Here is a 16,973-nt window from a genome sequence, read left to right as displayed (position 1 = left end):
ATGCTAACATCACAGAGTATACCTATATAAACCTGGATGGTATAGCCTGCTGCACACCTAGGCTATTAGGTATGGCCTATGATATAGCCAATTGCTCTTAAGCTATAAACCTGTATAGCATGTCACTGTACAGATAATGTAGGCAATTGAAAGACAGTGGCAGGTATGTGTCTAAACATATATAAACATAGAAAAGATACAGTAAAAATACAGTATTATGGTATTATGGAACTGCCATCATAAATGCAGTTCATTATTGACTGAAACATCATTATAGGGCACATGATTGTGTGTGTATAGATATATGTATACAATAAAATATTACCCAGCCTTTAAAAAGAAGATATTGCCATTTGCAAAAATATGATTGAATCTAGGGAGCAGTATACCAAGTGAAATAAGCTAGGTAGAGAAAGACAAATACTGCCTGATCTCACTTATATACAAGAATCTAAGAAAAAAGTCTAATACATAGAAACAGAGCAGAACTGGGTGGCACCTATGCCTTAGTGGGTAGGGCGCTGGCCCCATATACCAAGGGTAGTGGGTTCAAACCCAGCTCCGGCCAAACTGCAACAAAAAAATAGCTGGGTGTTGTGGCGGGTGCCTGCAGTCCCAGCTACTCAGGAGGCTGAGGTGAGAGAATCACCTAAGCTCAGGAGTTGGAGGTTGCTGTGAGCTGTGCTCTATCGAGGGCGATAACTGTGATAACAGGCCCTGTAAAAGTGCACTACATGATAAAAAAAAAAATAAAACAGAGTAGAACCATGGTAACCAGGGGCAACAAGAAGGAAATGGGGAAATGGTAGGTCAAACAGTACAAATTTACGGTTATGTAGAATAAACACATCTGATGCAGGGGTCCTCAAACTATGGCCCGTGGGCCACATGAGGCAGTGTGATTGTATTTGTTCCCGTTTTGTTTTTTTTACTTCAAAATAAGATATGTGCAGTATGCATAGGAATTTGTTCATAGTTGTTTTTTTAAACTATAGTCCGGCCCTCCAACGGTCTGAGGGACAGTGAACTGGGCCCCTGTTTAAAAAGTTTGAGGACCTCTGAAAGTGGTAATACTGAAAGCATTCTGAGAGTAGATTTTAGGTGTTCTTACCACACATAATAGAAAAAGGTAACTATGGGAGTTTAATTTGCTTACTTGTAGGCAATCTTGACCCTGTGTGTGTGTGTGTGTGTGTGTATACAAACAGCATATTGGACAACTGAAATATCTATAATAAAAAGTAAAGTAAAAAAAGAATTACAGCTAAATCAAAAGAACTTTCCTTTTTTGACAGAGTGTGCAGAATGATTCACACGGAATTGCTACAGTTCTCAACCAGCTTAAAGATATGCTTGCTAACTTCAGAGGTTCTGAAAAATATTGCTATTTGCAGAATGAGATATTTGGACTGTTTCAGAAACTGGAAAATATCAATGGTGTTACAGATGGCTACTTAAATAGGTAAACTAATACTCATCTAAAATGTTTTGCTTTTCTCAAGTCTCATTTTTTCAGACTTCATTTCCTTTGGATGTTTGGCTTCCTAGAACCTTTGCCTTATAGCTTCTCTCATTTCTAGAGAGTTACTTACCGTATTTTCTGGATTTGAGACAGTGTCCCCTAGACTAGCATGTTCATTCCCCTATTCTGAAATTTATTTTATTTTTTTCCCTCTATTCTGAAATTTAATGTATCTTAGGCCAGACCTTGAGAATTCTTCAGTGAACGCGAAATGGTAGTCTGAATCATGATAGAGAAAAAAATTCCTGCTCTTGCAGCTTATAAAATCAGCAAAAGAAAATTTTACTCATATTAATATTGTTCATTTCATTAGGAGTGATGAGAGCCAAGTGTGCACAGTCTCATTATGTTCCTGGCAATTGTGTCTGTCTCTTCTGCTCTTTGTAGCCTATGCACAGTCCGGGCCCTACTCCAAGCCATTCTCCAAACAGAAGACATGTTAAAGGTTTATGAAGCCAGACTCACTGAAGAAGAAACCGTCTGCCTGGACCTGGATAAAGTGGAAGCTTACCGCTGTGGACTAAGGGTAACTCGGAGGGTTATAACAGTGGCTCCGTTTATAGAAAATAATGCAGGACTCAGTTACAAAGACTCCCTAGGTTTTCGTGAGTTTTGAGGATGACTGTATTCCGTTGGCCACACATGGTTGGTATCAGTGATCTCTAAAACTGTTTTCCAGAGTGGGTTAGCAGAAACTAGGTGAGAAAGTAACTTGCAGTAAGATTAGTTTGAGAAATGCTGAGTTAAACTGATGTTTTTACTACAGGACTTTTCAGAAGTTTTAATATGTTAATAGACCTTACATTAATAATTATTCAGGGATGACATATGATATTTAGCATCTCTCAAACCAAATTACACATTTTGTCCTTTTTAAACAGAGTAGCACAAGGAACTAGATCATTGGAACAAATACTGGGAAATGCAAGTCAGTAAATGTGTTTTCCTGGATTGTTTCCTTAAAAATATGAATAGTCTGGCCAGGCTCATGCCTGTAATCCTAGTGCTCTGGGAGACCGAGGTGGGTAGATCATCTGAGCTCAGAAGACAGACTAGTCTGAGCAAGAGTGAGACCCTGTCTCTAAAAATAGCTGGGCATTGTGGTGGGCGCCTTTAGTTCCAGCTATTTGGGAGGCTGATGCAAGAGGATCACTTAAACCCAAGAGTTTGAGGTTGCTGTGAGCTATGATGCCATTGTACTCTATCCAGGATGACAAAGTGAGACTCTGTCTCAAAAAAATATATACATATATTCTAAAGAGTTTCATAACTCATATTTGGTAACTTGTAGAATAGCATACAGTGGGAGATGGGAAACATTTATAGTCATTTTTTCTCCTCTTACAGAAAATAAAAAATGACCTGAACTTGAAGAAGTCGTTGTTGGCCACTATGAAGACAGAACTGCAGAAAGCCCAGCAGATCCACTCTCAGACTTCACAGCAGTATCCGCTTTATGACCTGGATCTGGGCAAGTTCAGTGAAAAAGTCACACAGCTGACAGATCGCTGGCAAAGGATAGATAAACAGATAGACTACAGGTGTGCCAACTTCCTTTCCCATGTTCTTCCCATTTTTGTGTTCCCATGATAATGTCACTTGAATGTCATGGTAAAAGACCGAGGTTTTGTTCTGTGTTTAAGTTAGGCGTAACAGTCTCTTTTCCTGACTACCTGTAGGCAGGTTTATTTAAAATGGAGAGTGCATCACATGTGCCGTCCAGAGACTTAGAGAAACAGCAGAAGCCATTTAGCCAGCTCTTTCGTGTCCTATAAACTCTTGTTATGACTGTTGGAAAAAGTGGCTACTTTGACTAAGCCTTTTCCAAAAATGCATCAAAATTAAATTTTATACAAAAGAAATGCCTTACTACAAATGAGGGTCTAAAAACAAGTCTTCAGAATTGTCTTGCTTATAGTGCATTTTACTAGCAGTGCTTTGAAAAACATCTGTATGAAGGTATAATGCACATACCATACAGTTTGCACATTTAAAATGTGCAAATCAGTGGGGTTGAGAAATATTCAGAATTATGCAACCATCATGACAACCTGAGTTTTGAACATTCTCGTTACCCTGAAAAGAAACTCCTGCACTATTGGCAGTCACACCCCATTACCTGCCGATTTCCCAATCCTTGGCGATTTCTAATCTACTCTCTGTCTCTATGGATTCGCCTCCTCTGGACATTTCATTGAAATGGAATCATACAACAGGTGGTTCTTTGTAACTGGCTTCTTTTGCTTCACGTGATGCTTTCAAGGTTCATTCACATAGTGTGTTTCAGTCTTCATTTCTTTATTTTCTATTTTATTTTTTTCATTTCCTTTTTAGGGCTGAAAAATGTTGCATGGTTTGGCTATGCAACATTTTTGTTAATATTTTTGTCAGTTGGTAACTAGCTGAGTTGTTTTCATTTTTTAGCTACAATGAAAAATGCTGCTATGAACATTTATGTGTAAGTTTTTGTGTGGCCATATGTTTTCAGTTTTCTTGAGTATATGCCAAGGGAATTGCTGCATGACTCTATATTACATATTTTAGGAACTAATAAAATAATGATTTTATTTTATCTATTTTCCCCCAGATTATGGGATCTGGAAAAACAAATCAAGCAACTCAGGAATTATCGTGATAACTATCAGGCTTTCTGCAAGTGGCTCTATGATGCCAAACGCCGCCAGGATTCCTTAGAATCCATGAAATTTGGTGATTCCAACACCGTCATGAGATTTTTGAATGACCAAAAGGTATAAGCTGACTTGTAATTCCATAGCTGTTTTGAGATTAATTCAGTGTAAACTGTATTTTCCTCTGGTTTTCACAGTAGTGCGTGGGTTTAAAATGTGAATATTTAATATTATTAGTCCACCTTTTATTATTTAATGAATGCTCAGAAAAAAGCAACTGAGATATTTATGAAGAAATGTAATTATGAACAAAGAAATAATGTAATGTTCTTCTCATGTTACTGTTATAAAGTGTCTTTATAAATTGAAGATGAGAAAATAGTGCTGACTAGAAAGTAACCTAGAAGTTGAAGAGCTTTCTTCTTTTTTCTGAATGGAAAAATATGCTCATCTCTTCAGCTGTAACTGTAAGAATATTAGACCATCACATGTAGAATAAAGAACACAGAACAAAACAAAAAAACCAGAAAATAGTAATAACCTAAAGGAAAAGATAACAGTGATAAAAGAGTGAAGTAACATTTATTTAAAAATACTGGTATAACTTAACATTTGTAAATACTTTATTTTTTGTATAGAACTTGCACAATGAAATATCTGGCAAACGAGACAAATCAGAAGAAGTACAAAAAATTGCTGAACTTTGTGCAAATTCAATAAAGGTAGGTTGGTTTTATAAAGAATAAGGGTGTTTCATCCAGAATATTATTAACTGCATTATTTGCTGATTTGTTTTAAAGATTATAAACTTCTTGAGGATAGAGATTATGGCTTTTATGTATTGTCTCCTGAATAGGCCATAAAGTTTTGTTATCCATTAACTTGAATTTGTTCCATACCATCAATAATCCACATCCATGTGCTGGTCTCTATTCTGTAGATTGGTGGTATGGGCCAAATTCTCCAGGTAGCATACAAAGATGTACTGCTTGGTTTAGTAATATAATATTAGCTGCTTGGACATTAGTGGCACGTTATCTTTAGGTTTGGTCATTAGAAGTGCAGCTTCATGACTTAAAACTGGATCTGTAGCTATTCGTGACTCCTTTTAAGTCCATGAAGAATGTTTTTCTTAAACTTTCTGTTTTTGTTGTTGCATTTTGGCTGGGGCTGGGTTCGAACCCTCCACCCTTGGTATATGGGGCTGGTGCCCTACCAACTGAGCCACAGGTGCCGCCCTTCTTAAACTTTCTTATTCTGCAGGATTATGAGCTCCAGCTGGCATCATATACCTCAGGACTGGAGACTCTACTCAGCATACCTATCAAGAGAACCATGGTCCAGTCCCCTTCTGGGGTGATTCTGCAAGAGGTACAGATGTCATTGCATTGCTCTTAGAACCCGGCTCTCCTTCTGTCTCTTCTCTTTTCCCTGTCTTCTGCCTGCCCTCCCATCCCTGAATTCATCCTTTGTAGAGAGATGAATTCAAAAGGTTTAATAGCAGCTTATGCCCCCTCCAGTGTGAATCATTGATAGATGACACATTTTTAGGAATGACCAAGGGAAGACCAAGTCTGTTACTTAGAGTCTTTGCAGAAATTGGACTTTACAAAGTGGAAAATACTACATATGTAGATTCTAAAAAGACAGCTTCTTCCCAAAGATGTCAGAGAATATCACCTGTCAGATGGTTTAGGGGAAACACCTGGCATGATGGGGGTGGGGTCCAGTGTTTTTGACCCTTTGTTTTGCTGTACTTCTAGGTTTTGGAATTAGCACATATGAACGAAAGGAGTTTACTGTTTAAATTATAATTTCACTATTATATTGTTTTAGAAAACAAAATTGGTCAACTTGCACAGGACTTTTTTGGAATGTGATATATATTTTTTTCTTTCTCTCCTTTTCTCCAAGGCTGCAGATATTCATGCTCGGTACATAGAACTACTTACGAGGTCTGGAGACTATTACAGATTCTTAAGTGAGATGCTAAAGAGTTTGGAAGATCTGAAGGTAATTTCCTTAGTTTATTTCCTTGGAGCATCAAAAAAGAAAATGGAATAAAACCTTATTGCCTCATTATAACTTGGATTAGGATGTACTCCTGGTAAAACTATAATTCCTGTAAACATTTAATATATTTTGTTCTTAAGTCTGGGGTTGGCACTGTGCTCCGGCACACTACTTTAAATGGACTTTGGTTAATATTTGCAAAAGTGCAGCTGCTTTGCCAAAACACAGTAATTTCATTTAATATTTGCTCAAAGAATTTGCTTTTATTACGGGTAAGAACATCCTGGACTAGCCGATTTGAATTTTTCATATTGAGTGATTCTTCACTTGATTCCTCATTTCTGGTACTCAAATTAAGTTTATATGCAAACTTACCTTATACCTTAAAATAAAGGGAACAACGTTTATGAAATCATAAGCGTCTTAAAAGAAATTATCTCCTTTTACAGGTAAGGACCCTAAGACTCAAAAATAATGTATCATTTGCTAAGATCAAATCAGTAGCTGATAAACGAATTTTAACGAGAATCCAGATTTCTTGAACTTATGTCTAATAAATAGTTCTTGTCTCAGATCACTTTTTATGTGTGTGGAGGGTATACGTGGGCACGTGCAGGTATGCAAAGAGAAATAAGAATACACATTCGTCTGTGAGGGGAAAAGTACTGCTTCTTTCTTGGGATATGAATGAGGTGTTTTTCTTTTAACCTAATTTCTGATTTCACTTCCACAGCTGAAAAATACCAAAATTGAAGTTTTGGAAGAGGAGCTCAGACTGGCCCGAGATGCCAACTCGGAAAACTGCAACAAGAACAAATTCCTGGATCAGAACCTGCAGAAATACCAGGCAGAGTGTTCCCAGTTCAAAGCCAAGCTTGTCAGCCTGGAGGAGCTGAAGAGACAGGCTGAGCTGGATGGGAAGTCGGCTAAGCAAAATCTAGACAAGTGCTATGGCCAAATAAAAGAACTCAACGAGAAGATCACCCGGCTGACGTACGAGATCGAAGACGAAAAGAGAAGACGGAAATCTGTGGAAGACAGGTTTGACCAACAGAAGAGTGACTACGACCAACTGCAGAAAGCAAGGCAATGTGAAAAGGAGAGCCTCGGCTGGCAGAAGTTAGAGTCTGAGAAAGCCATCAAGGAGAAGGAGTTTGAGATAGAAAGGTTGAGGGTTCTTCTGCAGGAGGAGGGAGCCCGGAAGAGAGAATATGAAAATGAGCTGGCAAAGGTAAGAAACCACTATAATGAGGAGATGAGTAATTTAAGGAACAAGTATGAAAAAGAGATTAACATTACGAAGACCACCATCAAGGAAATATCCATGCAAAAGGAGGATGATTCCAAAAATCTTAGAAACCAGCTTGACAAACTGTGCAGGGAAAATCGAGATCTGAAGGATGAAATTGTCAGGCTCAATGACAGCATCTTGCAGGCCACCGAACAGCGAAGGCGGGCTGAGGAAAATGCCCTTCAGCAGAAGGCCTGCGGCTCCGAGATGATGCAGAAGAAGCAGCATCTGGAGATAGAGCTGAAGCAGGTCATCCAGCAGCGCTCAGAGGATAACGCGCGGCACAAGCAGTCGCTGGAGGAGGCTGCCAAGACCATTCAGGACAAAAACAAGGAGATCGAAAGACTCAAAGCTGAGTTTCAGGAGGAGGCCAGGCGCCGCTGGGAATACGAAAATGAACTGAGCAAGGTAAGAAACAGTTACGATGAGGAGATCATTAGCTTAAAAAACCAGTTCGAGACGGAGGTCAACATCAGCAAGACCACCATTCACCAGCTCACCCTGCAGAAGGATGAGGACACCAGCAACTACCGAGCCCAGATAGACTGTCTCACCAGAGAGAACAGGAGTTTATCTGAAGAAATAGAGAGGCTGAAGAACACTTTAACTCAGACCACAGAAAATCTCAGGAGGGTGGAAGAAAATGTCCAACAGCAAAAGGCCACTGGCTCCGAGGTGTCTCAGAGAAAACAGCAGCTGGAGATTGAGCTGAGGCAGGTCACTCAGATGCGAACAGAAGAGACCGTGAGATATAAGCAGTCTCTTGATGATGCTGCCAAAACCATCCAGGATAAAAACAAGGAGATAGAAAGGTTAAAGCAACTGATCGATAAAGAAACAAACGAACGGAAGTGCCTGGAAGATGAAAACGTGAAGTTACAGAGGGCCCAGTATGACCTGCAGAAAGCAAACAGCAGTGCAACCGAGACAATAAACAAACTGAAGGGTCAGGAGCAAGAACTGACGCGCCTGAGAATTGACTACGAAAGGGTTTTCCAGGAGAGGACCGTGAGGGACCAGGACATCACGCGATTCCAGAGCTCTCTGAAAGAGCTGCAGTTGCAGAAGCAGAAAGTGGAAGAGGAGCTGAATAGGCTGAAAAGGACAGCCTCCGAAGACTCCAGCAAGAGGAAGAAGCTGGAGGAGGAGCTGGAAGGCATGAGGAGGTCACTGAAGGAGCAGGCCATCAAAATCACTGGCCTGACCCAGCAGCTGGAGCAGGCATCCATTGTCAAGAAGAGGAGCGAGGACGATCTCCGCCAGCAGAGGGACGTCCTGGAGGGCCACCTGAGGGAGAAGCAGAGGACCCAGGAAGAGCTGAGGAGGCTCTCCGCTGAGGTTGAGGCCCTCAGTCGGCAGTTGCTCCAGGAACAGGAAAATGTCAAGCAGGCACACTTGAGGAATGAGCATTTCCAGAAGGCCATAGAAGATAAGAGCAGAAGCTTAAATGAAAGCAAAATAGAAATTGAGAGGCTGCAGTCTCTCACGGAGAACCTGACCAAGGAGCACTTGATGTTGGAGGAAGAACTGCGGAACCTGAGGCTGGAGTATGACGAGCTGAGGAGGGGCCGAAGTGAAGCTGATAGCGATAAAAACGCAACCATCTCTGAACTAAGGAGCCAGCTGCAGATCAGCAACAACCGGACCCTGGAACTGCAGGGGCTGATTAATGATTTACAGAGAGAGAGGGAAAATTTGAGACAGGAAATTGAGAAATTCCAAAAGCAGGCTTTAGAGGTATTCACAAATATTTGATCTCAGCTTCACTGTTTCTTGAATGATTCACTTCATTATCATCTCATCTGAACTGTCCTCTTGCTACTTGGATGCTTGCGGAAAGTCTAACCTTTGTATTCATTGCTCTGTTTATGACTACTGCATGTCATAATCCAGATAATTGCTTTAAAATAATTTCGGTGCTTGGGACCTTGCTGTTCTCTCACTGCATCAAATGCCCGTCTGTGTGCAGCCTGTGTTTGGCCCTGCTTTTAAGAACTTTAGCATGTGTTCTATGAGCCCTTCCTCTGAACATTTCACTCTACTTTCTATGCTGTGATATACAATTGTAATGAAAGTTTTCCTAAATAGAAGCCATATTAAAGTGTTTCTATATACAATTCTGAAATCACTTTTTCACTCTGGCTTAGATTATTTTCCTGCATGTGTTATTCTGTGTTCTCTTTTGATCATGTCCCTCATATCATTCTTTTTGTTTGCCTTTTCCTCTTTTAACCCCTAATTTTAAAATAACTTCTAATACATTTGACTTCTATAGACAATATTTGTGTGGGGCTGGGTGGGATGTGTGTGTGTATATAAATATCCATGTATTTGTATTGGTTTCTCAAACATCTTAGCGTAGCTGTAACAGGTGAGAAGTAGGTATGATAGGCATGATGACCTAGAATAAAACTCTCCATGTTTTTTCAAACTATAATTGTTTTTAAGAGTAAGACAGGTCTACAACTTTTCCCAATTCTGTCTATGGAAAAAAAAACACTAAGTATGAGGCCATTAATCAAAGTGGCAACATATATTGATAGAATTTTTTCCTTGAATGTGTAAGATAACAAGCTCACAGTATATTCAGGGAAAACACAGAAAAGAACATAAGTAAACAAGTTTTTTTTAAGGTATAGGAAATGAGGTTAAATTATGATAGTAATGTGATGGATTCAAAACATTATTTTTTCCCATTTCTTTCTGTTTAAATTTTAGGCATCTAATAGGATCCAGGAATCAAAGAGTCAGTGCACACAGGTGGTACAGGAAAGAGAGAGCCTTCTGGTGAAAATCAAAGTCTTGGAGCAAGACAAAGCCAGGCTGCAGAGGCTGGAGGATGAGCTGAATCGTGCAAAAGCAACTCTCGAGGCAGAAAGCAGGGCGAAGCAGCGGCTGGAGTGTGAGAAGCAGCAAATCCAGAATGACTTGAATCAGTGGAAAACTCAATATTCTCGCAAGGAGGAGGCTATCAGGAAGATAGAGACAGAGAGAGAAAAGAGTGAGAGAGAGAAGAACAGCCTCAGGAGTGAGATTGAAAGACTCCAAGCGGAGATCAAGAGGATTGAAGAGAGGTGCAGGCGCAAGTTGGAGGATTCCAGCAGGGAGACACAGTCGCAGCTGGAAACAGAACGCTGCCGACTTCAGAGAGAGATCGAGAAGCTCAGACAGCGCCCGTACGGGTCCCACCGGGAGACCCAGACTGAGTATGAGTGGACCGTCGACTCCTCCAAGCTGGTGTTTGATGGGCTGAGGAAGAAGGTGACAGCCATGCAGCTCTATGAGTGCCAGCTGATCGACAAAACGACCTTGGACAAACTGTTGAAGGGGAAGAAGTCAGTGGAAGAAGTTGCTTCTGAAATTCAGCCTTTCCTTCGGGGTGCGGGAGCCATTGCTGGAGCGTCTGCTTCTCCTAAGGAAAAATACTCTTTGGTAGAGGCCAAGAGAAAAAAATTAATCACCCCAGAATCTACAGTCATGCTTCTGGAGGCCCAAGCAGCTACAGGTGGTGTGATCGATCCCCATCGGAATGAGAAGCTGACTGTCGACAGTGCCATAGCTCGGGACCTCATCGACTTCGATGACCGCCAGCAGATATATACAGCAGAAAAAGCTATCACTGGTTTTGATGATCCATTTTCAGGCAAGACAGTATCTGTTTCAGAAGCCATTAAGAAGAATTTGATTGATAGAGAAACTGGAATGCGCTTGCTGGAAGCCCAGCTTGCGTCAGGGGGTGTAGTAGACCCTGTGAACAGTGTCTTTTTGCCAAAAGATGTCGCCTTGGCCCGTGGGCTGATTGATAGAGATTTGTATAGGTCCCTGAATGATCCCCGAGATAGTCAGAAAAACTTTGTGGATCCAGTTACCAAAAAGAAGGTCAGTTACATGCAGCTGAAGGAGCGGTGCAGAATCGAACCACACACTGGTCTGCTCTTGCTGACGGTACAGAAGAGAAGCATGTCCTTCCAAGGAATCAGACAACCTGTGACTGTTACTGAGCTAGTAGATTCTGGTATATTGAGACCATCCACTGTCAATGAACTGGAATCAGGTCAAATTTCTTACGATGAGGTCGGTGAGAGAATTAAGGACTTCCTCCAGGGTTCAAGCTGCATAGCAGGCATATATGATGAGACCACAAAACGGAAGCTTGGCATTTATGAGGCCATGAAGATTGGCTTGGTCCGACCTGGTACTGCTCTGGAGTTGCTGGAAGCCCAAGCAGCTACTGGCTTTATAGTGGATCCTGTTAGCAACTTGAGGTTACCGGTGGAGGAAGCCTACAAAAGAGGTCTGGTGGGCATTGAGTTCAAAGAGAAGCTCCTGTCTGCGGAACGAGCTGTCACTGGCTATAATGATCCTGAAACAGGAAACATCATCTCTTTGTTCCAAGCCATGAACAAAGAACTCATTGAAAAGGGCCATGGCATTCGCTTATTGGAAGCACAGATCGCAACTGGTGGGATCATTGACCCGAAAGAGAGCCATCGTTTACCAGTTGACATGGCATACAAGAGGGGCTATTTCAATGAGGAGCTCAGTGAGATTCTCTCAGATCCAAGTGATGATACGAAAGGATTTTTTGACCCCAACACTGAAGAAAACCTTACCTATCTACAACTAAAAGAAAGATGCATTAAGGATGAGGAAACGGGGCTCTGTCTTCTGCCCCTGAAAGAAAAGAAGAAACAGGTGCAGACATCACAAAAGAATACACTCAGGAAGCGCAGAGTGGTTATAGTTGACCCGGAAACCAATAAGGAGATGTCTGTTCAGGAGGCCTACAAGAAGGGCCTTATCGATTATGATACCTTCAAAGAACTGTGTGAGCAGGAATGTGAGTGGGAAGAAATAACCATCACAGGATCAGATGGCTCCACCAGAGTGGTCCTAGTGGATAGGAAAACAGGCAGTCAGTATGATATTCAAGATGCTATTGACAAGGGCCTTGTTGATAGGAAGTTCTTTGAACAGTACCGATCCGGCAGCCTCAGCCTCACTCAGTTTGCTGACATGATCTCCTTGAAAAATGGTGTGGGCAGTAGCGGTGGCCTGAGTGGTAGTGTTAGTGATGATGTGTTCAGCAGCTCACGACATGATTCAGTAAGTAAGATTACTACCATATCCAGCATGAGGAATTTAACCATCAGGAGCAGCTCTCTGTCTGACCCCCTGGAAGAATCTACCCCCATTGCAGCCATCTTTGACACTGAAAACCTTGAGAAAATCTCCATTACAGAAGGTATAGAGAGGGGCATCGTGGATAGCATCACTGGTCAGAGGCTTCTGGAGGCTCAGGCCTGCACAGGTGGCATTATCCACCCTGCCACAGGTCAGAAGCTGTTGCTTCAGGATGCGGTTTCCCAGGGTCTGATTGACCAAGATATGGCCACCAGGCTGAAGCCTGCTCAGAAAGCCTTCATTGGCTTTGAGGGCGTGAAGGGAAAGAAGAAGATGTCAGCGGCGGAGGCAGTAAAAGAGAAATGGCTCCCCTATGAGGCTGGCCAGCGCTTCCTGGAGTTCCAGTATCTCACAGGAGGCCTTGTTGACCCTGAAGGGCAGGGGAGGATAAGCATGGAAGAAGCCATCAGAAAGGGGTTTATTGATGGCCGAGCAGCACAGAGGCTGCAAGACACCAGCAGCTATGCCAAAATCCTGACCTGCCCTAAAACCAAGTTAAAAATATCCTATAAAGATGCCGTGAATCGCTCCATGGTTGAAGACATCACTGGGTTGCGCCTTCTGGAAGCCGCCTCTGTGTCATCCAAGGGCTTACCCAGCCCTTATAACATGTCTTCAGCCCCAGGCTCCCGCTCAGGCTCCCGCTCTGGCTCCCGCTCAGGATCTCGCTCTGGTTCCCGCAGTGGGTCCCGGAGGGGAAGCTTTGATGCCACTGGGAATTCTTCCTACTCTTACTCCTATTCATTCAGCAGTAGCTCTATCGGGCGCTAGTAGTCAGTTGGGAAGGGTTGCTATACCTTGGTTTCTTTTATACGAATCTCCACTTTATTAAACAATAAAAATGAAAACCTGTAGTTTGCAGTATAGTAATAGAACACTTTTTGCTTACAGAAAAACATAGGCACGTTGAAATCAAATAGCAAAGGCTGTTCTGGCTTCTTAGCTCGTTTTAACTAGGGTAGTACACTTGGATGAAGTGTGCATGAAGTGCTAATCACTTGTAAGGATAGAACGAATTGAACTTAGAGGTTGTTTCTTCTCTTCTGTATTTAGATATTTGATTAATTCATCAACTTTGGGGGGCCTATAATACAGATTTCTGTTATTGGAGATAAAAATTAAATTGATCACTGATATTTTAATCTTTCTATTTCTTATCTAAATATATCTATTTTCTGTATTAGGAAAATATTACCTGCCCTCCTCCACCCTCCCCCCCCACAAAAAAAAATCCCACCCCAAATACAAGGATTTTGGAATGTGTCCCCTTTAGTTTTAGAATGTGGATTGTGTAACTCATATACTCTTTAATGTACCTGTTTGGTTTGGTATTAATTTGACTATGTGCATGATAACAGCAATCTTTGCTTTTCTTTGGCCAAAGTTTTCTGTTTATTTTGCTTGTCATTTTCTATGTACTTTTAAAAGGTATCTTTATGAAGTTTGCTATTCTGGCAATAAACTTTTAGACTTTTGAAGTTTTTGTGTTTTAATTTAATAATATGTTTATATACATACGTGGGCATATAGCAGTCGCTTTTTGTTTGTCGTAAAATAGACCTAAAACCATTTATTTATTAAGAAAGACTACTGCCTATGCCCGAAATCCTAACACTTTGAGAGGCCAAGGCAGGATTGCTGAGGCCAGGCTGAGCAAGAATAAGACCGAATCTCTACAAAAAAAAATAGAAAACAGCCTGGTGTAGTGGCCTGTGCATATAGTCCCAGCTAATCTAGAGGCTGAAGAAGGATGATCACTTAAGCCCAGGAATTTGAGGTTGCAGTGAGCTATGGTGATGGCACTGCATCCTAGCCTAGCCTGGGTGACAGAGGAGACTTAAAAAAAAAGACTATTAAAAAACTATTTTAGGCGGTGCCTGTGGCTCAGTGAGTAGGGCGCCGGCCCCATATGCCGAGGGTGGCGGGTTCAACCCCAGCCCCGGCCAAACTACAACAAAAAATAGCCGGGCGTTGTGGCGGGCGCCTATAGTCCCAGCTGCTTGGGAGGCTGAGGCAAGAGAATCGCGTAAGCCCAAGAGTTAGAGGTTGCTGTGAGCCGTGTGACACCACGGCACTCTACCCGAGGGTGGTACAGTGAGACTCTGTCTCTACAAAAAAAAAAAAACTATTTTAGTCCTGATTCTTGTTAGAAGGTGGTCTTTTGAAATTAATCCTTTCAGCACTTTTTTCTTTTTTTTTCTGAGACAGTCTTATTGTGTCGCCCTTGGTAGAGTGCATGGCATTACAGCTCACAGCAACCTCAAACTCTTGTGCCAAGTAGCTGGGACTACAGGTGACCACCACAATGCCCAGCTATGTTTTTTTTGTTGTTGTAGTTGTCATCGTTTAACAGTTCCGGGCTGGGTTCACACCCACCAGCATGTGGCTGGCGCCCTAACCACTGAACTACAGGTGCTGAGGCCTTTCAACACTTTTTGAGTGCCTACTGTGTACCAGATAGAGTCTTTAAAAAGAAGCTTGTGTCAAGAGATCAATACTTTGTTCTAGTTTATTCTGGACAGTGAGTACCAAGTAGCATTGGCAAAGTCACCATCATAGAATTGAAAAAACTTGAGGTGGCTAACATTCCTTTCTGAGCATCCTCAAAATAGATGGTGTTTGATCTTGTCCCTTAAGTGGAAAGAATTGTCCTAGAATGTATGAAAATTATTACTGAAATGTTCTTGGCTTTCAAGACAAGGAAATACATCTATTTAATCAAAGAAATTCAGACATTTTTCATTAAATGAATAATAACTTACTGAATACTTGCTATGTCTAGTGAGTGAGGTACTATAAAGATTCAGTAGAATTTTAAGCCCTCTGACTACAAAGCATTTGCAGTCTGGGTGGTGACAGAAGACATACAGGAAGCCAATCAGTGGAACACTTTTCCCACATCAGCAGTGTATAGCAAAACAGTCAAATTTTATTGTACAGATCATAGGAAAGCAAGTGAAACGCTTAATTGTGTAGAACAAAAAGGATCTTTATGGTCATGTAATACTTATCAGGAGCTTTTGGTGCTTAGGGTGAGTTACCTCCATTCTTATTGTATGGGCCATTTTTCCTCCACAGCACTCATTTCTTCCTCACAATTTAGAGGACTTGAATTAATTTCATTTACTAAATAGTGAGTTCAACATGTTGTGCCAGAAGCCATGGATCACATGCTAGAAATACATGGTACAAAAATAGCACTCATCATCTAAGAGGAAGAAGAAAAATGTGGTAAATGGTGTGTTGGGGGAAACGAAGGAAGTTCCTTATACTAGAGCTGGGAGACCCTATTTGTCATTGCAGGCTGCCATGATAAGATACTACCTTAAACAGTAATGTATTTTCTCAGTTCTGGTTGCTGGAAGTCCAAGATCAAGGTGCAGGCAGGGTTGGTTTCTGGGGAGACCACTTCCTGGCTTGTGGATGGCCGCCTTCTCACTGTGTGCTCATATGGCCTTTTCTCTGTGCTTATGCAAAGGGGTGGGGATAGAGAGAGCTCTGGTGTCTCTTATATGGACATTAGTTTTACCAGATTAGAGTCCTACCTTCATGTCCTCATTTAACTTAATTACCTCCTAAAGGCCCTATCTCTAAACACAGTCACATCATGAGTTAGGACTTTGGAAGGGGTGAGGGGGAGCAATTCAGTGGACAGGCCCAGCCTCGTGCAGAGGTCTTGAAGATCTCTCCAGCTATGTTATTATATAGGTTAACAGCATCAGCATAGAGTTATTTCTTAGGATGAAACAGTAAATAGAGTATAGTCAAATGATAAATGTTTCTTATCCCCTCCAAGCTTTTGCCAAAGTTGTCACTAAGCTCTGGGATGGGATGGGGTTATGTCCTGGAGAGAGGACGTGCTTGTCCGTGGCTAAGTTTTGATTTGGTTCACATACATGGTGCATACACAGAAAAGGGAAACATATACTGTAACTATGGAAATCCACATTAAAAGTAAAGGTACTGTGGGCAGAGCATGAATGTATTACTTCTAGAACTACTCTCTTACCCCATGTTTGCTTGCAGTTACCAGCCCACTGCTGTATTTTATGGTGCTGCCTATCTGTGCTTTTTTTTTTTTTTTAAGGTGAGAACCATGCTACTTGCCTGTGGCAATAATTGTTCACAAAAATTTCCTCCAGTTTGTTCATGGGGTAAGGAAAATGCAAGGGGAAGCAAAAGTTTAATAATCAGGCTTGAAAAAATAAAAATATACAAAGGATTAGATTCTGGGAGTTAAAAGCATTTGGGGAAACAAAGGGCTAGTTGCAGGTCTTGTGTAGGAAATACACAGTAAAAAGCAAGCTTTGGTTATCAAAGCAAGAAAGCACTC

General features: G+C 41.5%; 1 protein-coding gene across 3 annotated transcripts in view; it reads left to right on the top strand.

Annotated features, from left to right (window-relative positions):
* Positions 1-14,118, top strand: part of DSP (desmoplakin) — a 48,578-nt gene extending 34,460 nt beyond the window's left edge. Inside the window, exons 16-24 of one of the 3 annotated variants that reach the window (XM_053601053.1) lie at positions 1,296-1,462; positions 1,910-2,048; positions 2,870-3,063; positions 4,110-4,272; positions 4,791-4,874; positions 5,416-5,523; positions 6,067-6,165; positions 6,899-9,193; positions 10,175-14,118. In XM_053601053.1, the coding sequence (XP_053457028.1) occupies positions 1,296-1,462; positions 1,910-2,048; positions 2,870-3,063; positions 4,110-4,272; positions 4,791-4,874; positions 5,416-5,523; positions 6,067-6,165; positions 6,899-9,193; positions 10,175-13,411 (6,486 nt within the window). In that variant the 3' untranslated portion in view covers positions 13,412-14,118. The remainder of the gene's footprint in view (positions 1-1,295; positions 1,463-1,909; positions 2,049-2,869; positions 3,064-4,109; positions 4,273-4,790; positions 4,875-5,415; positions 5,524-6,066; positions 6,166-6,898; positions 9,194-10,174) is intronic. The other 2 variants (XM_053601054.1, XM_053601055.1) reach the window with 2 other exon arrangements.
* The last annotated feature ends 2,855 nt before the right edge of the window (positions 14,119-16,973 follow it).

Source organism: Nycticebus coucang, chromosome 9 (genome assembly GCF_027406575.1).
Source record: "Nycticebus coucang isolate mNycCou1 chromosome 9, mNycCou1.pri, whole genome shotgun sequence".
Taxonomy (NCBI): domain Eukaryota; kingdom Metazoa; phylum Chordata; class Mammalia; order Primates; family Lorisidae; genus Nycticebus; species Nycticebus coucang.
Note: the sequence above shows the minus strand (reverse complement) of the source record. Positions and strands in the feature narration are given on the sequence as shown.